Genomic DNA, 27,018 nt, shown 5'->3' with positions numbered 1-27,018 from the left:
CTACATGGAGACATCGATCGCTAGGATTCATTGAGTTAATTTCATAAATTTGGATGCCTGGCATTTGGCAGTTGCTGCTGTCGAGTCTTTGTTAAAACACTTTTGATAAAAAAAATAAAATGGGACGATGACACTGACCGTCAGGCCAACTCTACTGTTTACCACATGCACCCCTGACTCACGGACCTGGCTGCAGAACCAAGCCTGGCTGCACTAATGATTAACAACTTTTAACTGGAACTGGAGTGAACATGCAATACAAATATAAGCTGACAGGAACAGTGAAATGTAGCTCTGTCTGTTTATGTAAAATAAAAGAATCACCTCAAATCCCTACCTGCTTACATTTAAAGGTAAAAAAACGTTTTTAAAGTGAACTGACAACACCAGACTTTTCCAAGCCATTTGAAGTTGTAGTCTAGGCCTACTTCAGAGAGCAGGAAGAGGTAATCTTTACGTGATTACATTTAGAACCCCTTTCTGTATTAATGCTCCATTTACACTTGCAATTTTAGGTGACGATGATGTACAATTTATCAAATTTGATGCATGCTGCATTTTATAACACACAATTTGGATTGGATTTGTCCTAATTTGATAGGAATTGCATCTAGGTTGGATTCCACATTCTGAATTTGAACACTTCGTACACTTTCTCCTGTCACCACATAATGTCCCACAGTAAGTACAAGGGAAGTCTAAGACCAGATGGGACACTAAGTTCAACAACCTGGAGAAATGTGATCTCAGTCTAAACACAAAGAATCAGTTATGCACCTCAGTCAAGTGTAAATAGATGACCACATATGCTATCAGATGTACGGAAATCTGATTTGTCAACTGAAGACTAAACGGCCTCAGATCCCCTTTCCTCCGTTGACCTCTGTATGCTAGAGTCACCTCTGTACTTTCAAACCCTTTCCCCCCCATCTTAGAACCCCTTCCCCAACTTTAGAGGCCAGTTCCCCACTAAAAAAACCAAAGGCAAATTCACCAGTTTGCTGGGTGTGTGTGGCGGGTTTGCTCTCTCCCGCCTCAGTGATGGTGATGATGCTGAAGTCGTAGTCGATGCCGGGCTTCAGTCCGTACACTGTGTAATGCCCAGTCGTGGGCTCCACCACGTCTTGGAAAACGGGGATGCTCTCCCCCGCCACCGTTACCGTGACGCGGTAGCCCGTGACGTTAGCCGCCGTATAGTTAAGCGGGATCCACCTCACGGAGATGGTGGTGTTGGTGACCTCGACAAAATCGAGGTCAGTAAGCGGGGGCACATCTAGCGGGTTAGGAATGCAGCGGAACAGCCAGACAAGACAAAACAAAAATAAATAAATAAATAAATAAAACAAGACGAGGCACACAAGCGGCGATGTTCATGAATTAAACATGACCACGAAGCTCCCAATCAGTGTCACTCAAGGCATGTGATCATGTGATATTAGGATGGCTTACCATTACAGGCCCAGCTGTGTTAATTAGTGCATTCATCATGAATGTAACTGACATTGATATTGCAGAATTATGAACTTCAAATCATATGCATAGCGGTTTCAGAAAGTATTCAGACCCCTTCACTTTTTGCACACTTTGTGTTCGATTTAATTTTCAATGGATAAAATTGCCATTTTTGCCCATCAATCTACACTGATGAAGTGAAATGTTTATAATTATTTTAGAATAATTTATTCAAAATAAATGAATACTTATGTAAATGTTGCTTCAGTTTTTTACCCTTTCACCCTTTGCTGTGGTACTCCAAATTGTGGTCAGGTGCATCTTGTTTGATTGAATTATCCTTGATGTGTCTAGAACTCAAATTTAATTGATTGGACATAGCCCACCTGTGTATCTAAGCGCCCACAATTCAAAGAAGTCCAAATAATTCTCTGTAGACTTTTGCAATAAAATTATGGTGAGGCATAGATCAGACCAAGGGTATAAAACAATTTCTAAAGCTTTCAGTGTTCCCAGAAATGGAAGAAGTTTGTAACTATCAGGGCTCTTCTTAAAGTTGCTCGTTTGGCCAAAGGGCCTTGGTCAGGGAGGTGACCAAGAGCCCAACGGTCACTCTAACAGAGCTTCGGAAGTCCTCTGCAGCGATGGGAGAACCTACACAATCCAGGTGTGCAAATCTTTTCGAGACTTACCCAAGAAGACTAGAAGCTGTAATTGCTCAATTTGCTAAGATTTCTAAACATATTGATAGGCAAACATTGGCCATTTTATCCATTTAAAATTTAATCTGCAACACAATAAAGTGTCCAAAAAATCAAGGGGTCTGAATACTTTCCATTGAAGCCATTGTATATCATTATATGTAACATTATAGTGATTCAACAACAAATAAGCACCGAATAAGCATTTTCAAATGAACTGCCATGCTTTGAAAAATATGTTGAAATGCCATATCCAAAGGCAATCAGATACTTAATTGTACAGCCGTTAGATTGCTGAGCTTGCTTATGACCCCTCTGAGCTGATGATGCAAACTCAGGGGTTTCTAGAGTGGTATAGCATTATAATTTTGGTAGATATACAGCATTCAGCAAGTGAGCATACGCATTAGTAAAGTGGCACAATTACAGCTTCAAACACAAGCAAGCGAACGACACAGACATAAAATGCACTAAGGGACATGATCAGGGTCGGGGACGTGGTCAGAGAACCACTGGGATGCAGCACTTGTCCCTGCCACTAGGGTTTATGGGTAGTGGGATAGGGAAATGGACAAAAACAATGCGTGATCCAACTCCTCCAATGCGGAGCATAGAACAGGCATACCCTGGCTTGGCTTTGATGCTGATGCAGTATCTCCTCCAGGAGGATCTGTTACACCTGGCCTACTCACAGCCTGGTTACTACAGTGGGTGCGAGAGAGGGACAGTGGTAGATCCGGTGCCGGCCTACCTTGGGTGACCTTGGTGGAGACGGGCTCACTCTCCATGCCGTCCTTCACGGAGATAACGCTGACCGTATACTCCACCCCCGGGGTCAGGTTCTCCAGGGCACAGGAGGTGTGACCCGCCTTCACAAACTCCTCCAGAGAATTCCCCTGCTGCCCGTTGCTTGGGGTCCATGTCACACGGTATCCTGTGATGTCTGTGTGGGAGCAGAGGGCAGAGGAAATGATTGCACCGCGTTTGAACGTTAAAACTGAACTTCTTCTGTTTTGTTAGACCTAAAATACTTTTTCTAAGCTCGGTTTCATGGAAGTTACAGCTGTGCCAGGGTAGGGATTTCAAAAGCAGACTTTAGTAAGAACGTGAAACTGAATTTGAGGAAGAGACGCACTTGTTCTGAGAGGCAGGTGCCTGAGGGCCAAGGTTGGCCTTGCAGCACTAAGGGCAGAAGGGGAGAGTGTCTGTGTTTACCAGGTGTTGCGGTCTCCCTCCAATTGACTGTGACCTCTCCCGTGTCAGGGTTCGAGTCCAGGGTAAGGTCAGTGGGAGGAGACAGGCCTGCAGGACAGGGGAACACAGTGAGCATGTGCAGACTGGAGGGTTTCTGTCCCCTTAATCATGTCTCCATAGCAGCTCACTCATTATTATAAACACGCAGTGTGTGTGCATCCGGAGGGTTACTGACATGAAAATGAGTAAGTAAGGCCTAACTTTGATTTCTGGTTTGTTAGTCGCCTGCGCTGGTTCTGTTTATCATTCATCACATAATTGTGTAAATTGTAAAAACCAGAAAATATTGGAATGTACATAAAATATCCTTTTGGATTTTGGGAATCTAGTTCCGAATACTGCTTAACTCTAACTCATTACATTTACATTACATTAGAGTCATTTGGCAGATGCTTTTATCCAGAGTGACATACAATAAAGTGTAAATCATAACCAGGGATAAACGTACTGAAATATAGTTTCAAGTGCAAGACTGATCACATAGATAAAAACTTGAACCCTTGAAGATGAATCCGATAAACTAACCAAGAAGAACCCTCATGTTCGAACCCTAATGTTCTTTAAACATTTGGTCCAGAACAAATCCATATACTTGAAACGGAGCAAATCAATATATTTAAAAAGTATCTGAAAGAAGGATTTTTGTCAGCTGTGCTGTTGGAATGGCGGTGAACAGGAAGCGGCTGCTTGGCTCTCACGTGTGGTGATGTGGCGGGTGATGGAGGGCCCGTGGTTCTGCCCGTTGACGACCGGCTGCATGGAGTAGGTGTACTCCACTCCGGGAGTCAGGCCCGAGATGTAGAAGCTGCCTGATTCAGAGGTCACGACTCGGGGAGCCTCACCACCCTGGCTGGGCCTCACTGTCAGCTGGGAAGAGCATAGACAGGGGTCAGGGGTCAGAGGTCAAGCCAAACACACAGGAGCAAGCGCTCAGGGGCTGCAAGATGGGGTGGAAGAGCAGCCACTTTTTTTCCTTCAGCAGAAGCTCACCTTGAATCCATGCGTGGGCACTGGGGTCCAGGAGATGATGATGGAGGTGTCAGTGACATCAGTGGTGAAGCGAGGAGCGCCTCCTATTGGCTTAGCTGGGAGAGGGGGCGGGGCAAAGATGTGTCACAACTTGAGCAGTCAAAAGAACATCATCATCCGGCGACCGCTACAAGGCGGGGCACTCACCAGTGGTGAAGATGACGCTGGTCCCCTCGCTGATCCCACCGTCTCCCTCAGAGTGCAGGGTGGCCGTGTGCTCTGTGCCCGGCTGCAAGCCCTGCAGGATGTACTGGGACTGGGGTGCGGGGATCCGGTACTGCTTTGGGCTGGAGCCCTCCACCGTCAGGAACAGGCGGTACCCTGTGATGGTGGCACTGGGGACCCCCCACACGAGCCCGGCGGTCTCATCCGTGACGTTGGTGACGATTAGGCCCGTGGGGGCGTCCGGCTCTGGGGAGGGAAGGCCGCGTGTGTTAGCCTCTGCTGTGAGAATGCTGTGAAATCCACGTGGTGTGTCAGCAATGCCGAGCGCAAACTAGGACCTGTATTTTAATAATAATAATAAAATGAGCAACTTTGACCAATACAACTGTGTAACAAGGAACATTATGTTTTTGTTCAACTGACATAAGAAGTTTTAAGGTTACTAGAATTAATGCCGGAAAAATGTGTGAAGATGTGTCATGCCAACAGCAAAGTGAGGCTCAGATTTGACCCCCCGCCCCTGATGCACTCACTGGTGGCCTGCTCCCCCACCAGAGGGGGGCTCTGCACGCCCCCGTGGACCGTGTAAATGTAGAAGCGGTAGAGGGTTCCGGGCCGCAGGGGGGTCACTTCCATGTAGGCGTTCCCGGTGACGGGCATTCGGATCTGCGTCTCAGAGGTGCCCCCGGTGCCCACGGGACCATAGACCACGCGGTACCCCGACACCTGGCTGGGGGGGCCGTTCCAGGTGATGGTGATTTTGTTATCAGTCACTTCGTAGAACTGCAGGTTTGTTGGAGCTGCCGCTGGCTCTGCGGAAAAGAGGCAAACGAGGAAGTTGTCATGTGACAGGAAGCGCACACAACCGTGTTCTCTTCTATGTCATTGCTATACAGTACCAAGCAAAAAGCACCAGAAAATGCATTTTTTTCACCAAAGTATCCACAATCAAACAGTACAAATTGCTGCAACTAGTGATCTTTATGAACCTGAATGTTTCTGAGATTTGAGGCATACAGGTTAGGGACTACAGATGAAAATGAGGTCATTAGCTAACTCATTGGCGCATTTACATTGATGGGGGAACTGAAAATCTTGATTAATGTGCACGGTCCCTGGTAAATAAAATAAAATACGAATAAATTTGCATGTTGGCGGGTATGGCACTTTCTGTTTCTGTGATTGGACAGATATTGTAGCATAGGGGCAGTACAGTTTGGGTGTATTTGGGTGGAGCGGAAGATTAAGCAATTATGTTTGGGTTTAGGTGGCTATAGCAGAACATTTTTGGTTTACAGTATAATTAGGTAGTAGAACATATATAAAGCTGTTTATAGCAGAACGTTGGGGCTTGTATGGGTAAGTACCGGGCAGTGGGTCTCCCGCGGTGTTGACCTGTATGAAGACGGGCTCGCTCTCCTGGTTCTCCTCCACGGCGTAGATGCTGATGTTGTACAGCAGGCCGGGCCGTAGGTCGCTCAGCGTGATGGAGGTGGCCGTGTCGGGCAGGGTGAGCTCCGTGCTGCTGCCCTCTATTGACGGGGTGTACACCACGCGGTAACCTGCACACCCGAGGCGGAGGGGTTAGAGAGTCTCCGTGGCGACCGGTGACGTGGCTCGGGGCACGGAATGCGAGAGGATGCTCACCTGTGATTGGTGCCAGGGGCTTGGACCAGGTGATCACTATGGACTTCTCTTCAACCTCCTTCACTACTTCATTGCTTGGGGCATCAGGAGCTATGGGGAGGGGGAGGGGAGGGGAGTGTTTAAGGGCCTGTTGAAACTCGGTGTACAAAACACTCGTGAATGCAATGAGGTGGTTCTTATTATCTGTTGTTTTCCCTCAGTGCTGTACACACTGGGGGCTAGGATGGTTTGTTGAGTTTGTATGATTATGCGGTGGTCCTCCGGTCCGTTTACAGAGTTGTGGGTGAGGGTTGGAGAGAGGCTGACCTGTGGTCTGGGAGGTGGTGAGGATGAGGTTCTTCCCCTCGTCCGTCACTTCGTAGACGTTCACAGTGTACTTGCGTCCGGGCAGCAGCTCTTTGATGTTGACCGAGTTAGAAGTGCCGGGCAGGTCTGGAGGGCAGAGCTTTGATCAGTTTAAATACTAATGCTGGCTTGATGAGGGCACCAAACAAGCAATGTCCACTAATATGAATAATTCTTTGTATTATAAGGTAACTAATACATTTTAATAGACATAGTTTGTGTCAGAAGGTGTCAAAAATTTAATGCTGTAAATGTTTTTGTCCAGATTAGATCACATGGCACTGACTCAGGTCACATGGCACTGACTCAGGTCACATGGTACTGACTCGGTCACATGGCACTGACTAGGGTCACATGGTACTGACTAGGGTCACATGGTACTGACTCAGGTCACATGGTACTGACTCGGTCACATGGTACTCACCCACTACAGTGGCCGTTGCGCCCTCCTCGCTCAGCTCGTACTCCACCCGGAACCCGGACACCGTGCCTGACGCCGACACCCAGGAGATGACGAAGCTGCTGGAAGTGATCTCCGTCACCGATTCCGAAGTGTCTACCATGACCGGGGGTGGGGTGGTCTCTCCTTGTGAGATGATCCCAGTCACTGTTTGAGGGGTGGGGGCAAAAGGCTCAACTCATTATCCTAAACGCCCTGTGTTTCACTGAGAAATAGAAGTGGATATAGGCCCCCACACCTGCAACATATGATAGTCATATCACACAAAGTGTGGATGGTGGATGTGGATTTCGGGACGCTCACGTGAGTTGGCGTTGGTGGTGAAGTCAAAGCGGGTGACCTCACGCGTGCCGGAGCGCAGGATGCTGATCAGCTGGCCCTCGTAGGTGACGCCTGATTTGAGCCCGCCGATGGTGTAGGAGTTCAAGTGGCCGGGGAGGACGACCTCAATCCATGCTTGGTGGCTGTTTTTCTGAGGGGAGGAGTAATTCACTGCAGTCATTAAAAATCCCATGGTGTGCAGTGAGGGGCTCCCAGGTACCCTGCCAGAATTCCCAAACTGACTTTCTCAAACTGTGGGAAGCGAGGTGGCCAGGTTAACTTGCGCAGTCATTTTCTCCCTCTCCACCTTAGTTAATAAGTGGTGAACATTCTGGTGCAAGATGGCTGCTGGTCACCCAGGTGGGTTCTACATAATGGTGGTCTGTTTCCAGGTTTCAATTTTTACTTGCTGCAAAAACAAAAATAACTATTGTGATGGGTACACACGTGATGGGTAATATTTTATTATGAAACAACACCTTTCTTGTGAAGTCTTAGGCATTGCTTCCACGATATGGTGGGTAATTTAACATTCGGGCAGCAGTCTGACCTCGGTCAGTTGTTTGTGCTGGAGCACTTTGGGTCAATGACTCCAGGCTTTGTGTGTTCAAACTACCTGCTCTCTTGTTTATGCAAATGTTCCAGTAGTTGTTTGCACAACCTCTGCATTGGTTTGCCCCAAGTCTCTTTCAAATACAACATTAAAAAGCCTTTGCCTAGAATGTACAGCATTGCACATCTTCTTTTGCATCATTTCCCCAATTGCTGTAGAAATGTTTTTGGACAGATCGATTCTTTGTATATTATTGGCCTTTTTTTGATTTGCTGCCATTGCAAGGTTTATGTAGCCTAGTTGTCTAAAATGACAGTATTCACGCTTAAAATGGGGGATGGGGATCGGAAGGGGCAAAGGCCCTCAGGTGTGATGTTGGAAGCTCACCAATCTCCACTTGAGGGAGTACTGGATGATGTGGGTGGAGGGCGGTGTGTTCCACTGGATGGGGTGGGAGTTTGCCTGGTTCCCTGTCTCTGTGATGATCACCTGGACTGGGCGGTGTCCACCTGGGAGTCAGCGAGGGTAGAAGAGCACTATGAATTTTGGGGAGGGTGTTAACTTCCAAATGAATTGTCGTGTTTATTTTAAAAGCTTCGAAAATAAAAAAGGAGCCATTTATATGATGAACTACACTGTGCTAACCTACAGTTTGCAACATTATGCTACGCTATAAAACATTTCCCTATAATTCCTTACACGGCAATATAGAACCGTAACCAAATCAACAGCCCTCCTCAACTTGGGCAGAGTCCAAGTAGGGGTAATTTCAGTCACACTCAAGCAATTTCGAACAAACGCTGTAAAAACAGCTGCAATTGCACAGCTTCTCAGTGTGTGGAAGAAACATACCAGACACTGCATCAGAGAACCATGTAGCCCGATTCAAATGCAGCCAATGAGCTCGCACCCTGTCCATGGAACCGAGAAGGGGAGGTCTGATAGCCCCCCGTCCCACCCCCTTAGCCAGGGCAGGGTGCCCCAGGCCCCCCGCTGCAATCTGGTCTCAATTTCTCCCAATTACAGGCATGAGAGCCCACAGACCAGGTGGATTCTACACAGTGTTTAAATCCCACTTATTCAAGCATTGCCTTCCACCGTCTCTCATGGGTTCCCAGACATTCAGCACAACAGCTGCATGCCATTTAGGGCAGGGAGGGATTAGGCGCGGAGAACCCACCACTAAAAAAGAGATGAAGAAATAAAGAAAAAAGCCATATTTTTCCCCCATAACCCATGTAAAGCTGAAACTGGCTTGCAAGGGGGGAGGAGAAGGCTTGGCACACGCTCTGTGAACCGAAGGGGCGGTGGCTTTCCCTTCTTTTTGGATCCGTATTCAGGGTTTTTCATGTACCTAAATGGAACGGACTGAAGGTACGTTTACTTTGAAGGATGCTACCAACCCAAAGCCTGGCACCTGAGGAAGTGAAACACAAGGAACCCCTTTGAAAAATCTGGCCACCTCAAAGGAAACGCCACACCTCGTGATTCACGCAGAGAGCACTCTCCAGCACAGCGGCTTTGAACACACATACAGCCTGCATTTCTCCACCCTGCCAGAGGTGGCACTCTTCATCAAGAATGAGTGGCAAGATGTGTGGAAAAACAAGCATCAGATTAGAACAACAGCACATCTGCTGGTACCATCACACCTTATGTTTAGTCATGAAGCTGAGAGAGTATGAAAAGAAAAGAGGGAGAAGAAGAGAGGGGGAGTATATGTAAAGCTGAACCGGTAACCAGTTCAGAAGCCGCCATCTGTCTCCCCCAGGGAGTGAAGGCTGTGAGCGGGGCAAAACCCCTGGATTCAGATTTATTAATTTGACCCTTAATTCCCTTTTTAGTGCTCTGCTAAATCTGGAATTTTGTTTTAACAAATAAACTGGCAATAGATATGCCTTCAGGTGGATTGAGTAAAATCTCATTCTGCGCTTTGTAGCAGAATAATCAGGTGTGTCACTGCCACCCATCCACAACTTAGTAATGTTCTACTATATGGTGTCTACCACCTCTAACCAGCCCTTAAGCCAGTGCCCTGAACCCAAAACTGCATGCACGGTGGTGGAGAAATCAAAAGCATTGGGCCATTCGCCTGTAGAATCAGAGCACAGCAGTTGCATGGTAGCCGTCGTGCTCACCCGGGTAGTTCTGTGGCTCACAGCTGAGTTCTCCGATGCCGTTGCCATAGCACTGGCACCTGTAGCGGATGCCATGGATGTGCTTGTCCCAGGACTCTCCGATCTGGTAGAACTGTTTGTTCTCCGGCTCCTGGCACTGGTCTGAGCACACATTGCATCATTACACTCTACGGTACAGTGCCTTCTAATTACTGTGTGTATTATTCTGTTGTGTCACTTATTTGTCTGGCAGAGACTGGACTCTCCTAATGATTCCTTCCCAGGAAACGTGTATTTAAGGTCATTTGTCACAAAGGGGTACGCTTTGTGTTTTCAAAGGCATGAACTGTGTTGAGAGGGGGAGCCTGCATGAATCTGAGAATTTCAGCAATCAAAGAGTATTCGCTATGCATTACATTACATTATTTGCATTTGGCAGGCGCTCTTATCCAGAGTGATGTACAGTTGATTAGACTAAGCAGGAGACAATCCTCTTCTGGAGTAATGCAGGGTTAAGGGCTTTGCTCAAGGGCCCAACAGCTGCGTGGATCTTATTGTGGCTACACCGGGATTAGAACCACTGACCTTGCGTGTCCCAGTCATTTACCTTAACCACTACGCTACAGGCCTCCCTGCACATCAGTCAGGGAGCTTAAAGGGCCAGTTTTCCCGAAAATAAAATTAAGGCATGTTTGTGTACGCTCATGTAATTTCTAGTTTCAACCAGTATTACACACAGACATTGCAGTTGCTGTTGTTCAGAAAGTAGTAGTAGATCTGGAAAGTGGAAATTCTGCGGATATATGTGAGGAACTGCGGGATTACATGTGGTTGCTGTTTCATTTTTTATTTCATTTTTTTATTTCTGGTGCTTTGGATCTGCAACGTCCATTTTACCAGGGCGGGCTTCAGGGAATATTCAGAATGTTTCACTGAAATGTGACAAGTTATCTGGATGGCAAATAATAATGTGGGTAAATGGAAACATACCTTAATTCAATTTTTGGGTGAACTGCCCCTTTAAGTAAACCACACTGTAGCCTGCTATTGGTCAGTCACAGCGTATACAGGGAAGATGCACCAATGCTGGAGCTCACCAATGGCATCACACTTCCAGCGGCCCCGACCCTGGCCATAGCAAGTGCAGTTCATCATGTAGCCCTCCTCGTGCCGTTTAGTGAAGGTGTGGTTCACCTCATAGGTCAGCCCGTCCACAATGCACTGGTCTGCCACAAGATGGAGAACAGGAAATGATGTCACAATGAAGCAAACACAAAAAGACTGACTGGCTGCCCTCAATGGAGCCCATGTCTTTGTCTTTTATGGTCTTATCCTGCAGCTGATCAGTTAGGATATTATTACAAGTGCACCAAATACAACCACCTATTTTATTCTTGCTTCGTGTTATTAACCATAGCTATGCAAGTTTGTCTTTAAAGGCCCGGACACACCAAACCGACGTGGCGCCCTGTCGGCGGCGCCCTGTCGGCCGAGTCTTTCCGGTGTGTCCCGTTTTGGAGGGCTCCGACGCCGATTCAACATGTTGCCCCCGGAGCCGTCGATGAGAGATTGCTGCAAACTGTTTGTTGTGAGCGAGACAATGGCTGCTTCTAGGTCCAACGCAATGCAAATGCATTCCCCGGTCTTCCGGTTTCCATTTTTTGAAAGACAAATACAGACTACCGCCACCTGCTGGTGTGGAGAGTTATTACCCCTCACGCAGGCGCAGAACGTACGTGCAACTCGGCCGTCGGCGGACCGTCGTTGCGGTGTGTTCGGCACAGCCAACATTAACGACGCGTATCGACGCGAGGCGATCTTTGTCGGCGCTCCGCGGCCGACCGTCGGTTTGGTGTGTCCGAGCCTTAAGATTAAGCATCCCTAAAATTGTACAGTTGAATATACAAGAAGTATGATGGTAATTCAGGAATCTCTTTCAGATATCTGAAGACCTCTGATTCTAAAATCTTTGTTATATCTTCCTGACCAATGAACAGTGGCTGATGCATGGTCAGGTGATGAGGACGACCACTAGGGTCTCACCTTTCAGCTGGGAGTAGGCGATGCAGGTCCACTCGCCCCGCCCGTTCCCCATGCAGGTGCAGCGCATCATGTGACCCAGCATGTCGTGCCGCTTGTCCCACTGGTCGCCCACGCGGTACATGATGCCCTCGCTGGTCGTGCACACCTCCTCATGAGCTGCAGGCACACGGCAGTCAGTCACATGACGCATTGTAACCAATCCCAGCTGTACGTTCCCCTGTGCAGTGTCACATGCTACAATATGACCAATCGCAGTTGTGAATTCACTTTCAGAACCGGGCGTCATGCTAAAATGCAAACATTCACTTGCAGAGCAGAATCATGTGTCTAATGAAAAGGGCTCTTGATCAGAAACAAACTGAACACCAGAGATGCTGAGATGTCAGCGTTAACTCCACCCAACCTGAGCAGTAGCTGGCAAAGCAGCGTGTCTGCGTTTTGTTATTCTATATTCCTTTTGTTTCTGTTTGAGCTTTTAGCAAAGGCTCAACTTGTGGAAACCATTGTGTAAACCCTCCAATAAGGGAAAAAAGATTTTTAACTGGTCGGTTGATTATTATTATTTCTTTTAATTGAAGCGTGTGTTGAAATGGTTAAAAGCTGAACGGTGGTGTCCTGGGGCAGGGCCTGACGTCTCTGGAGCGCTGCCAGTCTCTCCGTCTCCAAAGGGCCACTCCCAGGGTCAGTTCCCCCCAGCCCTGGGGCTGGAGCAATTACTGCCTCTGAGCCAGATTACCACGGCTTCTCCAGCCAATTCAGCCCCATTCACTTAGCAACACTTAAAAACTGCACTGCAGGCTCTTTCACTGGTACATTCTCCAAAACGGTAACTACACCCAATAAAATAACAGTCCCCATGGCCCCATCCACCCTTCTCAGTCTGTCACATACTTATCCTTTACTAATAATAATAATGAGAATGGAATGCCACATATATCAATCCCTGCTATAGGCTACAGGGCACAAATCTGTCCTGAATTTTCAGGGAATACTAATTTCAGATCCCAAATGTCTCTGGGCCACTAGTATTCTGCTTTATCGCGAAACTTTCTCTCCTGCGATCAGCTACAGTATCTGAGTGCAAAAGCTCTTAAACTGTGTGCTTTTGACATTCCCAATTCCTCTGCCTCTGTTTACAAATGTAATTCTGATAATGAACTCTTTCTGATTTAATCATAAAAACAGGAACATCCTATCCTCCATCACAGCCTCCCATTATTTCAGCCAAGCTCCCTCTCTCTTCCTCTTCCCCTCCCTCTCTCTTCCTTTCCCTCTCTCCCTCTGTTCCTCTCCCTCTTTTCCTCTACCTCCCTCTCTCCCTCGCTCTCCCTCTAACTCTCTCTCTCCCTCCCTCCCTCTCTCTCCCTCTCTCTACCCTCTACCTCTCTCCCTCTCTCTACCCTCTACCTTTCTCCCTCTCTCTACCCTCTACCGCTCTCCCTCTCTCTACCCTCTACCTCTCTCCCTCTCTCTACCCTCTACCTTTCTCCCTCTCTCTACCCTCTACCTCTCTCCCTCTCTCTACCCTCTACCTCTCTCCCTCTCTCTCTCTCTCTCTCTACCTCCCTCTCTCCCTCTCCCTCCCTCTCTTAAGGGCAGGATCGTTCCAGTCCTGCGGCGGGCGTCTCACCGGCCATGGGGCAGAAGCCGAAGCGCTTCTCGCTGTCGTAGTTGGTGGTGGTGCCGCACCACTTCATGCCGTCGCTCCGCCCGTCCGAGGTGCACTCTGTGTAGTTGCGGCTGTTGTACAGGAAGGGGAACTGGCACAGTGCTCCGTTGGAGTTGCCTCCTCTGGTCGTCACGAGCACTGCTGTTATGAACCAGAAGAAGCAATGTCAGTCTCAATGTGAGGCTTCAAGAAATCTGAACCAATCAGTATTTTGCTGTGGAGATGACAAATAATCTGACTGGTTCAAAATGAACAATGATTGACAGCACTTTGTAGTTCCACCCAGTATTGGGTAACTGAAACCTCATTGTCCCATCAGTCATTGTAGGCACTTGTTCTTCATGGAAAATGCAGTCCTAAATCACACATTATTAAACATGGAGGGCGAGCTGATGAAACTCCAGCCACCACTCTGTTTATATCTGCTTATGTTTTGGTTTGAGAGAGAATGTGAGTCTGGATACAATTTGCTGCATGTTCTCACAATGTCGCTGCAATGTTGTGGCAATGTTATAACGTTGATGAAACATTTCACGAACATTGTGAGAACATTTTGTGTGAGCTGGGTTCTGGGTCCCCCTCCCGTGCGCTCTGCTCACCGTTCTTGGTGGTGCAGAAGGAGGATTGCCGCTCAGCGTCGTGGTTGGAGGTGGTGCTGCACCAGAGCAGTCCGTCGCTGCGGCCCTCTGAGGTGCAGGAGTAGTAGGTCTTTCCCTGGGAGACGAAGGGGAAAACGCAGGGCTTTCCATTGGAGGTCCCTCCATACACCTGCGTGTGTCCGTCTGCAGGGCAAACACAGACGTGTAAACATGCGTGTCTGTCTACAGAACAAACACAGAAACGTGTAAACATGCGTGTGTCCATCTACAGAACAGACAGAGACGTGTAAACGTGAGTGTGTCCGTCTACAGAGCAAACAGAGAGACGTGCATGTGTCCGTCAACAGAACAAACAGAGACGTGTAAATGTGTGTGTGTCTGTCTACAGAACAAACACAGAGATATGTACCGACTGAAAAGACATGGCACACTCATATTTCTGTAATATACCGGGATGTGTGTTGTTCTGTGACCGACTGTGTGACCCTTTATTTCAGTTGCACACCAGTTACTCAGTAGCACACATGTGTAAGCTATTCAGTAACAAACCTGTGTAACCTCTTTTTGAGGAACACACTTGTTGCTAAGAAGTAAAACCACTGAGGGTGTTCACTGTGTTGTATGATGCAGTCGAAGGCAGTAGAGGTTAAAGGTCAAAGGTCAGAGCACTGACCCCACTCCTCGCAGCTGACTCCGTTGCCCAGGCAGGTGCACAGCATCTGCTTGCTGCCCTGCGCGCGGATCCAGCGCATGCCCAGGTGGTAGTACACGCCCGAGTCCGTCCGACAGGCCCCCTCCGTGGGGGGCTCAGGGTGTGGCAGGGGCTGGTACACTGCCGGCTGGATGCTGGTCCCAAGGCGAGACCCAGTGCCTGCATTTCACACAGCAGAGGCCTTCACACTTTACCAAAGACATTAAACACCAGACGTGTAGGGTTTCAGTGTGTGTCGTGGTGGTTTTAACTAGGTGTGTGCGTGTGCCTGTGTGTATGCCTGTGTATGCAGGTATGCAGGTCACTGTCTTGCCCAAGTCACGGATGTGTAGGTATGTGTCGATGTATATGATTGAGGTGTAGGTATGTGTCGATGTACGTGGTAGAGGTGTAGGTATGTGTCGATGTACATGGTAGAGGTGTAGATATGTGTCGATGTACGTGGTAGAGGTGTAGGTATGTGTCGATGTACGTGGTAGAGGTGTAGGTATGTGTAGATGTACGTGGTAGAGGTGTAGGTATGTGTCGATGTACGTGATTGAGGTGTAGGTATGTGTCGATGTACGTGGTAGAGGTGTAGGTATGTGTCGATGTACGTGATTGAGGTGTAGGTATGTGTAGATGTACGTGGTAGAGGTGTAGGTATGTGTCGATGTACGTGGTAGAGGTGTAGGTATGTGTCGATGTACGTGGTAGAGGTGTAGGTATGTGTCGATGTACGTGATTGAGGTGTAGGTATGTGTCGATGTACGTGGTAGAGGTGTAGGTATGTGTCGATGTACCTGATTGAGGTGTAGGTATGTGTCGATGTACGTGGTAGAGGTGTAGGTATGTGTCGATGTACGTGATTGAGGTGTAGGTATGTGTCGATGTGGACAGGTTCATGAGGGACTCGGTAAGGGCTCGCCACTGCATACTGTATATGTGCCCTGCTCTAACATAATCGTTTGTAAGTCAATTCACACATATCGATGATTACGTGACTTGGCCTGTTTTAGGCTTTCATCTTCATTTTATAGAACATTACCTTGCATTTCATAATCTGTGTGTCTTAACTCATTACACCACTGATTTTTACAGAGCAGGTCACATATGTTCCCGAGCCTAATGGCAGAACTTTTCGGTGTTATTAAAGTCACATTGTCTGGCATATAGTGTGCGACTCTCCCTCCTTACTCTGTGTACAGGTGCCTGTCTGAGTTTGTGGGTGTGGGTGTGTGTGTGTGTGGATGTTTGTTTGTTTGTGTGTGTGGATGTGCATGTGTTTGGATGTGCGTGTTTGTGCGTGTCGTGTCTGCGTGCGGCTCTCACCCACACTGCTGGTGTGCAGGGACGCGTGTCTCAGTCTCAGTCTGTGTGTGTGTGTGTGTGTGTGTGTGGTGTCTCTCACCCACTCTGCTGGTGTGCAGGGACGTGTGTGTGTGTGTGTGTGTGTGGTGTCTCTCACCCACGCTGCTGGTGTGCTGGGATGCGTGTCTCTCACACTTCCACTCTCCGCGCCCGTTCCCCGTGCACAGGCACTGCAGGATGTTCCCCAGCGCGTCCGCCTTGCTCCAGGTGTCTCCGATGCGGTACGAGGTCCGCGTGTCTTGGTCGTTACAGCGGTCTGAGGGGGACGCAGGAGAGGGTGATGTCACATCTGGAGTGACGTAACTGCTCAGAGTTGCTTCTGGCTCATTGGTTTCCATCAGGATAGAGTGCTTTCTGTTCCGAGGGGGTCGTGACATTGTGTTGCATTATGAAACCTCTGTGGAACCCAAAAATCTTTCAGAAGGGCTGAAATATGCCTTCATTTTCCTCCTGCTGTTCCAGTGCAGCTGCAGATGATGCCCCCCCCCCGCACACACACGCACACACACACACAGAAAATTGAGGCGCATGATGTCATTAAGGCGTGGACAGTAAGTATTTACAGGATAATGAAAGACATCTGGCAGGACACGCGAAGGCTTTGGCCAAAGTCTGCAACATTGAAAAAAGTTACAAGGGGAAATCGATCATCAGACTCAACAAAAGGCCGTCTTTCCTTCTAAAGAGCCAGAATAAACTTTTTATTAGAATGCTAGTAAACAGTCTCTGGCAGCCAGTCTCTATCAGTCTGTGCTTTTCTTTGAGGATCTCTCCTCTTGCTTTCAGGAGAAGCCCATCGGGTAAGTGTGTGTGCGTGTGCGTGTGTGTGTATAGGGGCTTGGTCAGTCAGTAGCTGTGCATGTGCTGCATCCGGGCCATGGAGTGGGCAGTGCCGGGTACAGGGACTTACTTCTGGACGTGCAGGTGATACGGCCACTTCCCTCCCCCAGGCAGGTGCAGTCCACCATCATCCAGCCCTGGTACGGCTTCTCCCAGATCTCGCCCACCACGTAGGACATGCCCGCTGTGTTGTCATAGCAACGCTCCGCTACACAGAAGGGACAGGCGTACACCGTTTAACAGCAGCGCCCCATCCATGTTGCTCTCACCGAGGCCAAAATACTCTTTCAGGAAAAAGTGTTTTTGATAGACTTGTACAGCTTGTGAAACATTGCATCAGGTATTGTGTTTGAATAACGGGAAATGGGAAGGTGGCCTGTCAATGTTTAAAACATTGTCAAATAATCGTCAGAATCCTGATGTTCTTGGCAAACTTGGCTTTAGAGGTCAACTTGGGCCACTTTTTCGAAGTGCTGCAAGAACTTCACCCTCCAGCTTTCTCACCCACGGGCTTGCACGTCCACTCTCCTTTGCCGTTGCCCAAGCAGACGCACTCCAGCATATAACTTCCGGTGTCGTGCGGTCTCCTCCAGGTGTCCCCGATCTTATAGGACTGGCCTCCCTCGTGACAGCGGTCTGAGGAAGTGAGCCGAACATGTCAGTCATCGCAGTGCGCGTTCACGAGCCCATACTCGTTCAAACGTAGAAAACGTACTCACTGGTACTTTTAAATGATCCACTCACTTGCAATCGTGCAGCTGATTTTACCCCGCCCGGAGCCGATACACGTGCAGTCCCAGATCATCCCTTCCTTGGGGCGCTCATAGGTTTCCCCCACCCGATACGATCGCGCGTTTATTTTATCATAGCAAGTCTCCTCGGCTGCAGAACGGGAACAACAGTTCATAAGAAGCACAAAGTAGCCGAGCGCATGATTACAACAAGAACGAAGTCGGTTACTTTTCAGTTAAATCCAATTTGAGTTGTGAATAACTTCTCAATTATTTACATTTGACACAAAATGAGCCTACTTATCCGATGTATTCCCCATGGTGGAAAAAACTGTTGCTTAATAGGCCCACATGAATTGAGATTCTATTCTATACCACCGAACTATGCCCCACCTTGACCTTTCATCAGTGAAAAACCAAACTCACCTTCAGGTTTTGTTTTACATTTAGTTCCGGCGGCTCCAAGACAAGTGCAGATTAGCGTGCCGCCCAGATAGGACCGCTCCCACTGGTCATTCACTGTATAATACCGACCGTTGTCAATGCAGCCGTCTAGGGGGAAGATGGATGAACCACAACCATTACATTATTGCCATTTGCCAGACGCTCTTATCCAGAGCGACGTACAACAAAGTACATACCCATAACCAGGGACAAGTGCGGTGAAAGACCCGACAGGGAAGTACAATTTCAAGTGCTAAGAATAGAGGACTTGGGCCTTGTAGATTAATCTGACAATTGATTATATCCATAAAACCATTTTATACAACACAACGCGTAGGCATGAGTGCATATTGGTTTCAACGCACATTCATGCTAGTAAATTATCATGTGTAAACATCTTTTTCGAAAAAATAACTGGTTTATCTTCAATTGTGTGTCATCTACCAACTTTCAAAATAATGTACTCGGCTATGCTAATTGTAGTTTTCATCAAACCCAGGCGCTGCGGAAATAAAAATGTAATCAGTGTTATGTCACCATTAAAGCACACAAGTGCGCATTCTTTGGAATTCAAATCTAATCTGCTCTAAGTAGCATCCAGAATACCCGTTGGACGTCCAAATAGTTTCCATAAAAGACAAAGTTACCGTATGCAATTAATAAAATAGTAATTTTGAATCCACGCAACGGTGAACTTACCTTGAATTCGTTGGACAGATGATGCTTCGTCGATATGAGGGTAAATTTGGTGCTGAGCCTGGCGTTTGCCTCTGCCCGGGACCTTCGGCATACAGCGGACCCCGCTCCAGATGCAGAGCGCAACTAGTAACCCTGTTAATGGGCTACTGGTCATTTTGAGATATTAAGGAAAGTCCGTTGTGGGGTGCTTTATCCTTTGGGCTTGTGTAGCCTATACATTAAATGTGTATATGAAAAGAGAAGGCGCAGTTTTTCTGTTTTAGCGGAGGCTGTATTGTTTGGTCCTTCTCAAATGTCCAGCTGCGTTCCAGACTAACTGGCCCCCGTCGCGCGCAGCCTGTCTGACTAGAAGGAGCGCTGTGCGCGAGAACGGTTTTATTCGGGGATATACCCCCTCTCGGCAGGAAGAGGTTTCACATTTTTCTTTTTTGACGTCAGCACGGAAGATTGTTCTTTAATCGTCTACCAGCAAGAATAAGGACAAAAACATGTACTTTAGGAAAACGTATTATTTATTTTTATTCGTTCTTTACTTTTTTACTTCATTTTTATTTTACCCCTAACATGGCTAGATCCATGTCCTATAATGGGGGCATGGTGGCGGTGGGATAGCTATCTTGTACGTTTCAAAGGGCTATCAGTGCATCTTTGAAATGCAACCATTGTGAGTAACCTCAAGCAATTATAATGGAAACACTGCATTTTTTCAGTCTGTGTTTTGATCTTCTAGACTGACTAGAATTTAGGAGAGTAGAGCCACCAGATTACCAAATAAGTCCTTTTTTGAACCCATTTAAGAAAAATAGAGTTTCACATAGTTAAGAAAGGAAAAGCTGCTGTTCTATATGCTTTATTTTAGCATGTTTTTCATGGTATACAGGTTATTTTGTGATAGTAATGATTCATTCCATAAACCTAGAGTAATCTATTGTTAAAGAGTAGTTCTGGTACCAGTCAAATTTTCATACATCCAGGATTGTAAAATGTATTATTTTAGACTGGATAATGTTTGAGAGAGTTCTTGAAATTTTGAAGTTGAAATACAGCCAATACAGCAGTGTCATAACCATGACATTATTCTGTTAAAATGTAGGCTGCAAATTTCAGTTATATTATGACACTATTCTGAAGGTTGTTATAAACTGCAATCTGCTATCAAGGTTGTTGTTCTATGAGCATGGCATTCTATGGTTTGTGCCTTGAAATTCAAATATAGTGTTACAATAACAACACATAACAACCTACAGTATAACAATGCAAACCAAAATAACAGCCTCTGTGCGTATTTGTCTTTGTTTGTTTCCTCGTTGCTCTTTATTATATGTGACAATTGTAAAATGTATCATATTTTTTTATTTTAGAAGGACTATAATCATATCAAGCCTTTCCAAACCATGAACAGTAAAATCTAAAACTGCACATTGAACGGAGTTAATGCCACACCTATAGATGGACTTAATACTGCATGCTGAACAGAGTTAACTCCACACAGGACAGAAGAGATTGATACAGCTTGTGCTCTCAGCCCCATGTGTAACTCATTACACAGGCCCAGATGTCTGTTCTCTCTGTTCAGGGAGACTGGTACCTCACTTGAGTCTCCAGTGCCCAGTGGCTGGGAGAATTCTGTGAGAATCGAGGATTCTTCCTTCTCGACACACTTCCATAGCAAACTCTTGCATGCGTTCATTTTTAAAAAGTCAGAAGGACTGTCTGCTTAGAAAGTCAAGTCAGTCTTCCTGACACTGTGCATGAAATCTCATGAGCAATGACCCTTTAACCTCTGAGCCAGTCAGAGCCTGGTAAAACTTCTGAGCCAATCAGAGAGCAGGATGAAACCTCTCAGCCAATTCCTGAGCAGGATAAAGCCTCATAGCCAATCCGAGAGCAGAGTGAGGCCTCTGAGCCAATCCGAGAGCAGGGTGAAGCTTGGTAATTTGAGCTTCTGTCTGAAGTAAGCACTGTCTCATATCAGGTCTGGAAATGGTGCTGTTGCCTGTCATTATCGAAATGTGAAAGTAAACTACAGTAGAAAGCCCGGAAGCCCTATTTAGTTTTTGTTGACAATTTTATTGACCAGAAGAAGACCAAACTAATCATAACATTAACCGTATTCCATCCATACATCGTGCAGCTTGACTCCAGTTTAGCGGGGATATTAACAGTTATTTGTTTGCTGAAATGTTGTCTGATTAGGATGCAGTTTTAATGCAAGGTCAGCCTGTGTATCCTGGGATTGTAAAAATTGTAATGGTATTCAAGAGTGTAGTGTTGCAACAGCTGGTCCTGTACAACCTCATTGTCAGATAAGTAGCCAGAAAACCATTGAAGATGACAACAGGATGCAGCAACACGGGTGCTCACATGCACCAGTGTACCAACCATGCAGCCATGCAACAGTGTACCAACCATGCAGCCATGCAACAGTGTACCAGCCATGCAACCATGCAACAGTGTAACAACCATGCAGCCATGCAAGTCTAACAACCATGCAGCCATGCAACAGTGTACCAACCATGCAGCCATGCAGCAATTTACCAGTCATGCACCCATGCAACAGTGTACCAATCATGCAGCCATGCAACAGTGTAACAACCATGCAGCCGTGTAACAACCATGCAGCTATGCAACAGTCTAACAACCATGCAGCCATGCAACAGTGTAACAACCATGCAGCCATGCAACAGTGTACCAGCCATGCAACCATGCAACAGTGTACCATCCATGCAACAGTGTAACAACCATGCAGCCATGCAACAGTGTAACAACCATGCAGCCGTGTAACAACCATGCAGCCATGCAACAGTGTTCCAGCCATGCAACCATGCAACAGTGTACCAGCCATGCAACAGTGTAACAACCATGCAGTCATGCAACAGTGTAACAACCATGCAGCCATGCAAGAGTATAACAACCATGCAGCTATGCAGCAGTTTACCAGTCATGCACCCATGCAAGTGTAACTACCATGCAGCCATGTAACACATGCCACAGTGTAACAGACATGCAAGTGCAGCCATGTAACAGTAAGGCAAAACTGCAGAGAAGGAGTTGATTTCATCGTCTGTACCCAACCCATACGGTTTATCAGCCTCCATTCCGTGAACTCTGCTGAAACCAATCACAACCAATAAACACCTGTGAGGACAAGCAATCGGCAGCATTAGGAAAGCAAAGTTTGATAGAGATGTGTGTCCTTGGCTGGAGGCTGAAGTCCTCCCCTGTGTTGGCCAGTGAGAGGAGGAGATATGCGCTCTTTCATTCGGGAGAGCAGAGCCCTGGCCTCTGGAGGGGGGTGATTGAGCTGTCAGCTCAGCCCTGTGTTTAATCAACGACGGGGGAAAAGTTCACTTGGGCCAGCCCTGGGACAGGAACCCCCCTGCACTTATTTACATAGAGCGAAATCAAGTGGCATTCAATAACCGCTATACGAGATTTATTCATTATTTAAAAAAATTCCTTAAGTCGTATTGGAGGTTTGGATATGAGTTGAGGGGCATGATAGGAATGAATCCATACGTTCCAGTTAATTATTAAAGTAAAACTTGGCAGAGAAGACCGTGCCTGCCCCACCCCCACCTCCACCTGCCTGCACCCTGCCTAACCATGTCCAGCTCTTCTCAAGCTGTGTTTATGCCCAACTTCGATCAACTACCCCCCTCCCCCCAGTCATGTGAGGGTGTGTTTTTGGTAGCGTGTCCCTGTGTGCGCTTATGCATGTGTATACATGTTTGTATGCATTTCATGAGTGTGTGTCTCTGTGTGTGTTAGGGGAGTTGATAATCACCTTTCTTTAGGATAAGATGTTTTAACATTAGTTGTTTTTACGTATTTATACCTTATAACAAAATTTAATTCTTGAATAATGCTAATTAGGCAATTAGGCTATTCAGTTTGACATTTAACTCTGGTAACAATAATGGCGGCAGCCGATTCATAAATTTGACACGGGGTCACGCTTTAGGACTGTCATTGTGTGTTCGCACCAGAAGGTCCGTCCAAAAAAACGACACCAGGATGTTTTTGAGAAAAATCGGGGTTTGTAGGGTATGCTCAGATTCAGCGCTTTCTGCCTGGACTCTCCACCTCTTCCCCCCACTCCATGACCTCATCCTCCCCCGAGGCTCATTCTGTGGTTCATCACACTCATAACTCCAGCACCCCACCCCTGTCCAGCACCCCACCCCTGTACCGCACATTTCTCTCACTCCTAAAACACAGCTGCTCTCCTGAAACACCCATCGACAGAGATGATACCAGACTCACCATCCTCCATTTTGAGTGTCTTTATTGTCCTTCAGTGCTCATTCTCAGCCTCAGTCATGGCTTTTTTTTACTTTCATCCCCACTCCTGTCATGTGAAACAGGAATCTGTGACATAAAACTGAGAACTTTTTTTTTTTTTTTTGGCAGACGCTTTTAATCTAAAGCGACTTACAAGTGCCTAGGTTCTTCCACAAGTTAAAGCAACACATCCATAACTAGTAAAATACACATGAAGTGCTTGTAAGATACACATGAAGTGCTCGTAAGATACACATGAAGTGCTCGTAAGATACACATGAAGTGTTCGTAAGATACACATGAAGTGCTCGTAAGATACACATGAAGTGTTCGTAAGATACACATGAAGTGTTCCCGTTTGACTGCCGACAGTGCCACTGCTGGATGTCATGCCTTGCCGTTATAAGCATTTTCCTGTTCATGAAAATAATTCTGTTTACCTTTAAGCCCATGACTCACAAATAACAGCCTGTTCTCTGCAATTACATTTGATAAAATGGCAGCATGATGTAATCAGAAGGGAATTGTGATCCTGTCTCAGGGCTGCAGGGGAGAGATGCTGTCCTCAGTTTTAGAACAGAACTGTTGTACAGAGAGTCGAGGAGGGTGCCAAAGTAGCATGTGGTTGGAGTTGCTTCTGAGGTTTGGCTAAGTCAAGGGTGGGGTCATCAATGCCTAAGGAATTATTTCCCCCTTCCCCAAACACCACAAAAAGACATGTAACAGATTTGGGGGTGCAAGCTTTCTAGATCGTTTGTGAATTGGCATCATCATAAACAAACCAGTTCCACCCTTTCAGCAGATGCATGTTTGAACTCATAACCTACAAACATAATTTTGTATGGGGGGGGGAGATAAGACCATGCAATATATACTGTAGCAATTTCATTTTTTTTATTGCCTGTTAAAACAAAGGCTGTGGAACCAGACCACAGTCATGGTGTTGTTTTTACAGAGATCCATAAACACACTGTTAAACTGAGAGAAGTGTTCTACACTCATGTAGATTTGACCCCCTGTCCCTCCAGGTCCACTGTACCCTGAGTCTGTGGTGTTACAGGTGTGTGTCACAGGTGACACTATAGATTTACATGGTTGTATAGTTCAGTCTGAGGTTTAATCTGAGCAGGTACTCAGTCACACTTTGTGTTTATATTCTTAATTACAAGCAGAAGGAAGAGGTGGCACATACTAAGGTTTTTCCTGAATTATCTGAAGTGTGACGTTCTGAGTGAGTGATAACCTTTCTAAACCTTTAAAGGTGCAGGCTGTCTCCCTCCTTATATAATGTTATGGTTGCACATTGCCGTACAGAAACTGCCACAACAGGAAATCAAAACCCCCAGCTGAATGAGGGGGGGGGGGGGGTTGTTTATGGATTAAAAGCCAGCAGCCTGACAGACTGCATCACACGGTCTCCACCTAAGCATGTCGTTTAACTGTGAGGGCAACCCTTGCCCAGACAAAGCCACCACGAAATTGAATGAGAGGTATGAGAAAATTATAGAAATCAATTAGAGCGTTCACATTTTTCACTTTTTGTTTTATACTTTTCCAACGTTGGTTGAATTCTTTGCAAGATCTATTTAGCACCAAAGGCAACCACGACTTGAACAGGCCAAGAAAAGCCTAATTTCATGGGGCTGGTTTAGTGAGCTGCTTGTGTGAGAGCCAGCTGAAACAGAAACTGCAGACATAAACTATTTTGCATGATGCAGGCTTGGCCTCAAAGCTGAACTGGGAGGAGGGGGCTACCGTGTGGGGAGTTAGCACTGTAACAATGTGCAGAGAGGGTTTAGTAGGGCAGTCGGTGCCCCGATTAGTTATTTGGTTCCTGTCTAGACAGTGGGTCTGGCCTGAAGTTTCATTGTTGAGCCTTGAGGAAGCCCCCAAGCCCGAATACAGGATGGAGTCGGGGCGGGGGTGGGGGTGGGGTGGGGTGATGACGGGTGCATAGAGCTGGATTCTCTCCCAAAGGGAGGGCATCGGATTACTGCAAGCTTGTCAGCAGCAGCACTTCCTGCACAGTGCTACTGTAACTTCACAGGTAATATTCATACTTTTAAACAGGAATATTGTGTAGGACAGAATGCTGCAAATAATGCCTCTACAGCTCCTCCTTGTGTTAAACAGACACATTTACATCTCGTGTCTTGACTTGTATCTGTTTGGGTTGGCGCGCTTGTCTGGGTATGCACTGTATTGTCTTGGTCATGGAGGCCACGCATCCATACTTGCCTATCATTGATCCAATCATTACATGACATGTAATGATTCATAGTCCTGGATATAGGGGCTTGTGTTTGGATTGATGATGCTCTTCCACACAGGTAATGTGGAGACTGTAAGTAAGTAGGGTAGAGCATGAATGACTTGCCCTTTGCAGAAGTGGAATGCAGTCATTTTGTTTGCGAGAGCAGCTACAGGGGCCTTTTGGTTATCGGGACCTTGATAAAAGACTGATCCGATCTTCCCTGCTGTTTGACAGATGTGTAGCACAATGCATAAAGTTTAGGCCACTGGCATCTTCACCTGTTGTTACCTATATGTTCCTCTGCTGTACGGTTAATTCATCCAAAAATCTTCATGTCCTGCAGAGCCTGGACTCAATTTTGGGGTAGAATGTAAGTCCCAGCTGCGCTGAAATGAGCCACCTGCTGCTCAGTCGCTCCCCACAGCTCTCTCACTTCACCCAGTCATGGGCCCCCCTCAGCCCTGCCTGTCAGGCTACTGTTTGCACAACCTTGCAGATGAGGTATGGGAACCAGACTCTGGGTTCAGCTCAAACTTTGTGTCATAACCCAACTCGCTCCTGACTGCAAAAAATGTCTAAATTACAGGCCTACATGGAAAAGTGTCTGACTAAAATTTCAACCGTTTTGAACAAATTACTTTTTAGATCTTTTTTTCACACCTCTGATGGGTCCGCTGACTTGGTTTACTTTTCTGCATTATTTTCTGGCTGTGTTTGAGAGACAGTATGCGATTGGCTAAGGCTTGTATATGGAAGCAGAGAAGTGCCTTTAATCTAAAACCTGGTGGGTTGCCTGCTAATGAGGTTGGTGTTTACTCCGTCACAATGCTGAGGTAGACTTGCCACCATCACTGTTATGAATGGTTGCACACTGTGTGTGTTCCTGCCATGGAATAATGCTGGTATTAGTTATTTCAGTGTGGACACCAGTAGCCCCACTGTCGGCGGGATGAGGTGATGCGGCTTGGAGAAAGCGGGTCGTTCTCCGAATCATTAGATCTCCCAGGGCCACCAGGGGACGGGCTGTAGATGGTGTATCGTAGGCAGTTAACATGGGTAATTGGAATAGATTTAGGAGAAAATGGGAAAAATCCGAAACAAATTAAAGTGTTTTCTATTTTTGAAAGTGAAAGTGAAAAGTCTAAAAACACAGGAAATTAAATTTCCAGATTAAGATTCAAAATGTTGTGCTCTTCAGGTATAGACTTTGGTTTTAACTGGCTAGGGAACATGACCTACCTATCTCGAGATGACTGCGGCATTTTGTTTTCATACAATGCAGGACGAGAGAACTGAGACCCCAAGCCTTACCAGTTAATGGTACCTAGCTACATTAGCTAAGGTACAAT

At 46.7% G+C, this 27,018-nt stretch overlaps 1 protein-coding gene across 2 annotated transcripts in view; it reads right to left on the bottom strand.

Moving 5' to 3' along the window:
* LOC133117100 (fibronectin-like) overlaps window positions 1-19,498 on the bottom strand; it is a 35,874-nt gene extending 16,376 nt beyond the window's left edge. The window contains exons 1-25 of one of the 2 annotated variants that reach the window (XM_061227226.1): window positions 19,132-19,498; window positions 18,415-18,540; window positions 18,002-18,139; window positions 17,762-17,893; window positions 17,328-17,465; window positions 16,515-16,673; window positions 15,029-15,226; window positions 14,356-14,538; window positions 13,718-13,897; window positions 12,088-12,243; window positions 11,142-11,270; window positions 10,066-10,206; window positions 8,315-8,436; window positions 7,357-7,525; window positions 7,018-7,200; window positions 6,555-6,680; window positions 6,249-6,338; window positions 5,969-6,163; window positions 5,135-5,413; window positions 4,584-4,847; window positions 4,398-4,492; window positions 4,106-4,274; window positions 3,369-3,455; window positions 2,905-3,096; window positions 995-1,273 (exon numbers count right to left, since the gene is read on the bottom strand). In XM_061227226.1, the coding sequence (XP_061083210.1) occupies window positions 995-1,273; window positions 2,905-3,096; window positions 3,369-3,455; window positions 4,106-4,274; window positions 4,398-4,492; window positions 4,584-4,847; window positions 5,135-5,413; window positions 5,969-6,163; window positions 6,249-6,338; window positions 6,555-6,680; window positions 7,018-7,200; window positions 7,357-7,525; window positions 8,315-8,436; window positions 10,066-10,206; window positions 11,142-11,270; window positions 12,088-12,243; window positions 13,718-13,897; window positions 14,356-14,538; window positions 15,029-15,226; window positions 16,515-16,673; window positions 17,328-17,465; window positions 17,762-17,893; window positions 18,002-18,139; window positions 18,415-18,540; window positions 19,132-19,285 (4,084 nt within the window). In that variant the 5' untranslated portion in view covers window positions 19,286-19,498. The remainder of the gene's footprint in view (window positions 1-994; window positions 1,274-2,904; window positions 3,097-3,368; window positions 3,456-4,105; window positions 4,275-4,397; window positions 4,493-4,583; window positions 4,848-5,134; window positions 5,414-5,968; window positions 6,164-6,248; window positions 6,339-6,554; window positions 6,681-7,017; window positions 7,201-7,356; window positions 7,526-8,314; window positions 8,437-10,065; window positions 10,207-11,141; window positions 11,271-12,087; window positions 12,244-13,717; window positions 13,898-14,355; window positions 14,539-15,028; window positions 15,227-16,514; window positions 16,674-17,327; window positions 17,466-17,761; window positions 17,894-18,001; window positions 18,140-18,414; window positions 18,541-19,131) is intronic. The other variant, XM_061227228.1, reaches the window with a different exon arrangement.
* Between the last annotated feature and the right edge of the window lie 7,520 nt (window positions 19,499-27,018).

This window comes from Conger conger, chromosome 17 (genome assembly GCF_963514075.1).
Source record: "Conger conger chromosome 17, fConCon1.1, whole genome shotgun sequence".
NCBI lineage: Eukaryota > Metazoa > Chordata > Actinopteri > Anguilliformes > Congridae > Conger > Conger conger.
Note: the sequence above shows the minus strand (reverse complement) of the source record. Positions and strands in the feature narration are given on the sequence as shown.